General features: G+C 34.7%; 1 protein-coding gene across 2 annotated transcripts; it reads right to left on the bottom strand.

Moving 5' to 3' along the window:
- Positions 1–102: 102 nt before the first annotated feature.
- On the bottom strand, positions 103–6,998 carry LOC121971904 (serine/threonine-protein kinase MPS1). Of its 2 annotated transcripts, none has more exons than XM_042523417.1 (6): positions 6,657–6,998; positions 5,989–6,405; positions 5,030–5,871; positions 2,734–2,934; positions 1,625–1,786; positions 103–891 (listed from the first exon to the last, which is right to left on the bottom strand). In XM_042523417.1, exons 1-6 carry the CDS (start codon positions 6,829–6,831, stop codon positions 379–381), a joined length of 2,310 nt encoding a protein of 769 aa, XP_042379351.1. In that variant the 5' UTR covers positions 6,832–6,998; the 3' UTR covers positions 103–378. The 2 variants fall into 2 exon arrangements, with proteins under 2 accessions (XP_042379351.1, XP_042379352.1); XM_042523418.1 differs by having other exon boundaries at positions 5,030–5,802.
- Between the last annotated feature and the right edge of the window lie 537 nt (positions 6,999–7,535).

Below are 7,535 nucleotides of genomic sequence, written 5' to 3'. Positions count from 1 at the left end.
TATTTTATATGCCAAAGTTTTTAGCATGATATAAGGTATGATATTTTAGTACAATACAATATACCATACCAAATCAGCTCTACCTATGACAGACCGAAATTATAGCTAATCTAACTACATAATACAGCAATGTAATAAATGTGAGAATTCAATATTTGGTGATAGGCCACACTTGTCGCATCAAAATATTAACGATCCTCACTACACAGCAAAGAAGACGAGGACTCCAGCAAACATGGAAATGACCCATTCAATAAAAGATTCAAACTCACTATATCAGAAGAGCAATATTACACTAAATGAACATATACCAAAAAAGGAAAGGATGCACCTGAAACAGCCACCCGGAGTAGATATCTTTGAAATACAGTATCACCATCAGGAAACATTTGAGTCCACGGGTACATTAGTAGGATCCTTATGTTCTTTCTCGAGCTTCTCTATGACTTCATGGAGTTGCGAACACAGCCTAGACACATCGGGATCATTCCAGTAAGTACTAATCCTCTCTACTATCAATTTAGATGGGTGTTGATCAGCAAAGAGAACTAGCTCTTTAGGCACTCTTGGTACTAGAAATGGGTGCTGCAGGAGTTGTGGGATTCTCCATCTTTCATTGCGGTCCCACGCAAGACATCTTTGCATAAGATCAATAAGCCAGGGGTTGGAGACAGGCTCATATCCAATCTGATGGCACTTATCGGTGACAACTTTGAACTTGGCCCAAAATGTCTTGTACTGTGCAAAGGGTGTGCTTCCATACACCATTTGGTAAAGAATGCAGCCAAGAGACCAGATGTCGGAGGGGCGCCCGCACTTGAAAGTATTTCCGTTTGCATCACTTTCGTTGCACCTGAATGCTTCAGGGGACATGTAGTTCAGGGTTCCAACCTGCAGTCAATCATCAACATTCCAATCTCTGTGGTCTTGTGTGAAAAATGAAAAGGAGCAATTAGTAAAATAGAGCGTTTGATATTGATATGTGCCCAAATCCTAACTAAAATAATTCAAAAAAAAAAAGGAAATAGAAGAAAATTGTCCATCGAAGTTTAAATAAATAGATATATGTTAGCTTAATTGATATTAGGATTTAAAAAATATATGTTATATTTTATTTTATTTTTTGGTTCCAATCTACCAAGTTGTTTCACTTAATAGCATTAAACTGATTAATATTACCCTTTTACTTTCAAAAATATTTGCCTATAAAATTAAATAGGCATTTGAATTATTTTAGTCCATCAATTTCATATATGAGTCCCTCTATTTAAAATAATAATAATTCAAATTTGGTATCTGTTTTCTGAAAAAAAAAGAGATTAATTTAACTGATTCAATGGCCAAGTTGTTCCATCAAACATCTTGACTAGATATTTTTTTTATAAATTAAAAAAATTTAATGGTTGTTTTACTCTTATTTTTTCAAAAAACAGTTGTTTGCAATTGTTCAGGTTGTTTCATCAAATACCTTGGTTCAAACAATGGAAGGTAAATTAGTAAAAGAAAACAAAGAGAGAGAGACCTAAACTAAACATAGGTGGTCCAGTTTGGACATATTTCAGTATAAGGTGCTCTTTTTGTAAGTGCTCAGATGAAAATAGCAAAACCAAGATTTCTTCTGTACCTGAGCATCTCGCTGTATGTTTGTGGTATCACACATTATAGCTTTAGCGATACCAAAGTCGATAAGCTTGAGTGAGCCCCTGACCAGCAAGAAGTTGGCAGGTTTAAGATCTGAGTGCACAATACGTTCCTCATGTATTGTATTAACAGCTTCAAGCATTTGCTGCATTATTTGAGAATTAATATTCATGAAGTGAGCAGCGAATATAGATAGACAACTTTTATTAATGAATGCATCAAACAGATGTTCAATTCTAATGAAAGACTCAGCAAACTTCCATATAAAATGTATCAAATGAAGCGCCAAACTCAAAATTTTAGTGAAGACTCCATCTTAACAGTATGTGAGGTTACTGGTATGAGAATTCTACCACAAAATGAAGAAGATCTATGTCTTAACTCCTAACTTTTGGGGATTAACTATATGAATCATATCCAACAATTGAGCTTTATATACAGAACATTCAAATCATTTAGGTCATCTTTAATTTTGGCATTTAAGCTTCTTTGTTCTGTTAAGAGGTACTAGATTGATATATTTTGGTCTAGCAGGTTTAGTCTCATATCAATAGTGCTAGATTTAGAATTTTATGAGTCTATATACACTCATGGTTATCTCATCTTCAAGAGAGCAATACTATTTTCCTACTCAAAAAATTCAACATGGTAGCAAAGCTCCATTCAAAGTTAGGATTTCCAAAAATTATAATGAAATAATCAATAACTTATACATTGTGATATTTTACCTTGTGAAACAAAATATTTGTGTTATAAATCAATATTGTCTTGCTCTATTAATAATATTATGCATTTATTCTACTACTTTTGATATTTTATTCTATATGTTAGAATGTAACACTATTCTAAATTATAACTATTTTAGAATTTTATTTAAAATCTAACAATTTACAATTTAAAAATTCATCAAACAACCAATGATAAGAACAACAATTTGATAAAGTTAGTGTTAAGCATTTTGTTCATTCTCCTCCATATCTAAATTTTCCTGCCATTGACCAAACCAAGTGAAGTTGATGCAAACTTGATATTTACACAAAAGCTTGTATTATCTTTTAATGTTATAAAGTCAACTATAGTAAAATGATGTACCTGCCAATAAAATCGTAGCCAATTCTCATCTATTCTCCATCCTGGAGTACCAATCTCCTTCCACTTCTGTGAAAGCATGTGAGCTAGATCTATTTCTCCATATTCAAGCACCATGTAGATGAATTCATCATCCTTGATTCTTTTGTCCTTAATATTCCCCAAGTCATTTGCAACTGCTTGGAACAAAATTTTATCTGTCACCTGTAAAACATCAACAACCATTACAGTGGCAATCTAATGATATGGTTCACTAGGTCTTTATCTATTTTAGAATCTAAATTTAGAAATAGATCAAAATAGTTCATTTGAAGATTGAAAGGCCAGCCAAAACCTACTTGCCACACCAAACATATGATATAGAGAAGCCTAATACTGAGCAGTCCCATGTAGAACAAGACAATTGTTTTTCATGCCAAAAATTTTAGGCTTAATCAACTGTCATAAAATAACAGTCCTTGGAGTCACCTAAACAATAAATTTAATTTACTTTTTTTCAGCATCTATGGTATCGCTAATGTAAAAGTCATAACTATAAACTGAAAGTAAATTAATCATCCTGAAAATGAATCCCCAAAAGCAGATATAAAGATCAGCTAGAATTAGGAAAAGTTGTATTGTAGCCAATCTTCAACTGCACTACGATATATCATTTGATTCTGCTTATGTAACGGATCACTGGATAACTACCTCCCTTCCTTGGTCCTAGTGTTTTATTGTAACTCGCCCTTATTTCTTTCTTTAGTTGTATAAAGTTCTAATGCTTGGAAAGAAATTGATGCTTAAACCTTCACTTTGGATTCGGATACCTGATATGTTAGTTGTTCAACAACAATAAGGAGAAGTCCCTATCCTGTTGGTTTTGAACCAAATGTGCATTACTTTATAGTTTGCATTTCTGAGTTTTTTTTTCCTTTTTATATTTTTGTTTTCAATTAACTCTGTTTCCAACCATATATTTCACACCTTTTCATCTTTAAAATAAATTCAATGACACTGTAATGTTTGAAAAGAAAAAAAAAATCATTTCAGATTTCTACCATTTATTGGGAAGCTGTAAAATTAAACAAAAAAAAGCAAATATGCCCATGGCTAGCCTCTAGTTAAGCAAAACAACAATGATCCAAATCATTCGCAAGTAATTCTTTGTTATACAACCCATTTCATCTTGCCGCCTGAGATTTTTATAGCACTTCACTCAGGTGTAAGCAAAGTTTAGACTTTTATGCACCCCATGGTCACTCTCTCTAATTACCTCAGAACTGAGTCATGTGATTCCATGTTTTGTCAATTTTCCCCCATATGGCTACTAATATTATTTTAAAGACAGATTGGTATCTTAAGCATAAAAATATCTACTATGTTTTTTAATTATAAGTGATGATGATACTGATGTGATAAATCTATTAATCATGTGGGCAAAGTGTTATGATTATAAAGAAAAACTTACAGGTAGCAAATTTAATATCAGAATATCTCTCAAGTGGGCAAACTATAATTTTCCCTGTTTTTCCAGTGAATCTTGTGCTTGGAATGAAATTTGGACAAAAGCAATTAAGGAATTGGCCTTTTTTTTTGCATCAAAGGTAAACCACCTCTAAAGTTGGTAAATAACAATCATTGGTGCAGGTGTGCAAAATTCATTGAATATCTTGCGGAAAACCAGGTATGAAACTCACCTGGAGTTTCAGATTCTATAACAATGAAAAAACTGAGAAGCTCAAAACGTGTCACATGATAATGAGAAAAAAGTTTCAAGAAGATACTCAATTGGTTGGGCATGCAAGCATCCAACATCGTAACTACTGTAGCATAGTGAAATTCTAGTATTTATAGGTGGGACAATAAGAATGCATATACATCCCTATATACAGCATATATGATAAGTGACTTAACTAATGAATCCAAATCAATTGATTAAAGGGCAGTATATCAACAGCGCAGTCATGTCTAAGTTATTAAGTAGAGGATCATCTCTTGCTCTTTTCCTAAATCTTATTTCAAAATGATAATTTTGTGACTTTTACCTCATAAACAATAGAATGAATATTGTTGCTTTATCACATCAACTAGATACCTAATCTCTTGAAAAAATTCAGAGGCAGTCATACAATAAGAATGCATATATATTCATGTCTAGTTCACATAGCAGAGTCAGTTACTAGGAATCAAAATTAACCAACTAGAGGGCAGCATAACAATTATCCAAGCATTATTGACACAAAATATAGTCCACAATCTCTTCAAAAAAGAACACACGTATACATTTCAACAACTTCATTGCTTTGTGACTTTTTACCTCGTAATCAATAAGTTGAATAATATTGCTCTTGCCCTTCAACTTTTTCAAATACTCAATCTCTTGACAAAATCCACAAGCAGTGGGGTAGTCTCGTCCTTTAAGCTTTATCTTTTTTAAGGCATATATAGTGCAATCTGATGATATTACTTTGTGCACTTCACTACTTCCTCCACTTCCTATTTTGCCAAGCTTTTGATAAAGCTTCCCGTTAACTTTGAAAAATACATTTGGATCATACTTCTTTTTCTGACGAGACTTCTCAACTTTGCTTGGCTGAGGATGGCTTGCTTCAATACCTGAAGACAGATTATTTGGCAATGGAGGCTGAGGTGGGCAATTGGCATCATCATGTAACTCCTTATTAACTTTTTCAGCCAAATGAACATTGTGTCTGTTATCAATTTGCCAATCAGGGTCATTTCTGACAGCCACTTGTTCTCCTGAGGAAACCAGAACCTTACTGCCTGATGGCATCTCTCTAGCAAGAGAAGAGACTTGAGTTGTAAAAGACATCTGTGCAGTCGGGTGAGCATGTGTAGATTGAATTGTTGGACCCGTGTTAACTGACAATGCAGTGGCAGATGAAGAACCAACAACAGAATATCTTGTTACTGATTCCCTATAACACTGATCATGATTAGGTTCTTTTCTATTCTCAGATAAAATAGTGCCTCCATACTTCATGCTTGTTCCAAACGCTTCTATATTTCCATGACCTTGAAGCTTTGGATCTTTTATCTCAAGCTGAGTTCCCAAATACCCCTCCGGCTCTGTCAATGCAAGAGAATGCAAGTAAGAAGAGATGTTCTCCATTTTACTATCAGTTGTCATGAGTGTACCTAAGCACGCATAAAGAGAGAGATTGAAGCGGGCAGAAAATAATAAAAATTACCATTCTATCTTATTCAAATCTTAATATATCATTCACCGCTAATGATTTCAACATTTTAACTTACTCTGTGAAGTTGAATTTTCCTTCTTTATCTCGTCCTCCCTCAGTGCAACCAAAGATGGCACCTGATATGACGAAACTGCTATAGATGACTTCTTTTGATCAGCTAGCAGGTCGATGTTGACCTTCTGCAATTCAAAATTGCTTTCTTTATTATCCCCGATGGCAGTTAAAGTCCCACCAACAGAAGGCGGTGTGATTGAGGCATCCTCCTGGAGTTCTGCAACTACAGTTGCACGATTCTCAGCATGATCATTTGTCTCACTCACAAATTTTCTACTCTCTAAAACTGCTCTTGTCAGAGGAAATGCCTTTCCAGGCTCGTTATAAGTCACTGAAGACGATGAGTTGATGCCCTTCTGTAAGTCAGTTTGAGGAACCAAGACTCGGGTCGCCCGTTTGATATTGCCATGCATGCCACCTGAAGAGCATTCAAGATAGCTAGTCAAGAAAGGAACAATAAACCAAGGAGAACACGACCACTTCAGCACCCCCGATACGCCCTAAAAGTCAAATTCTTTGATTAAAAAAGAAGCGATAACACCCTTGAACGAAAGTAAAGCATTAATCATTGTCAATTTTTAGAAGGCACCAACAAACTTGACTGCAGACTACGAAAATGAAGGGATCTAGGGCAGATAGAAGAGAAGCCGAACGGAATGTCAAACTCACCGAAAGGTCTGTGGCGCTTGTAGGCAGCAATAGCCTGGTGAAGGAAATCAGGGGGTGGTAAGGAGGAGGAAGAAGAAGAAGAAGAAGAGGAGGAGGTGAGGTTTGAATCGATGCCGCGAGAACGGATCAGGTGGTTGGAAGCCGCAGGTGGCGGAAGGTCAGCCTTCCGATCCATGGGCGAAGGGGCTGGACGGCATATCTCCGAGCAGGCTACCGGCCGGCGAAGATGCGGAAGGGGGCGACCGCCATCCCGATCGAGTGCGACGGTGGAAGTGGGAAGACGGAGTTTTGTTCAAAAATAGGCGGAATATCACGACTTCCTTAGCTGCTTGCAATTGCAATCTGCCCGTTATGTCGGATATCACGCATCAAGAGTCGTGCAACTTTTGATGGAGGTTTGTTTTTAAAAAATTAAATGAACATAAATATTTAATATTGTATTTTTGATACGTAATATTTTTAATAAAATAAGTTTTAAATTTAAATAATGTTTTTATAACAAAATATTAAAAAATAAAAAGGTAAATACTAGAGAATTGTCTCATACAACAATGCTTACGTGTTTAATAAATAGAATGGCTATTCATAATTGTTAAGAAAAAATATTAAATATGTTAATTATATATTTCTAACCAAATTTTAAACCAATCAAATTATAAAGTTTAATAAGACACATTTAATAAGCAAAATGTCTGATCACTTGCCTACATTCGTAACTTCTCAATTGTAAATACTTCCTAATTTACTGACCAATCACCTTAGCTGATTCAACATTCTTTTTCTTTTTTAATTTATTTACAAGTATGAACTTATTCTCTTTGATTCCTCGACCATCCCAATATTGTCTTATAACCCAAAATTTTAAGTGAGTTTTATCTA

The sequence above is a fragment of the Zingiber officinale genome, chromosome 4A (assembly GCF_018446385.1).
Source record: "Zingiber officinale cultivar Zhangliang chromosome 4A, Zo_v1.1, whole genome shotgun sequence".
NCBI lineage: Eukaryota > Viridiplantae > Streptophyta > Magnoliopsida > Zingiberales > Zingiberaceae > Zingiber > Zingiber officinale.
This window is presented reverse-complemented; position numbering and strand designations above follow the sequence as displayed.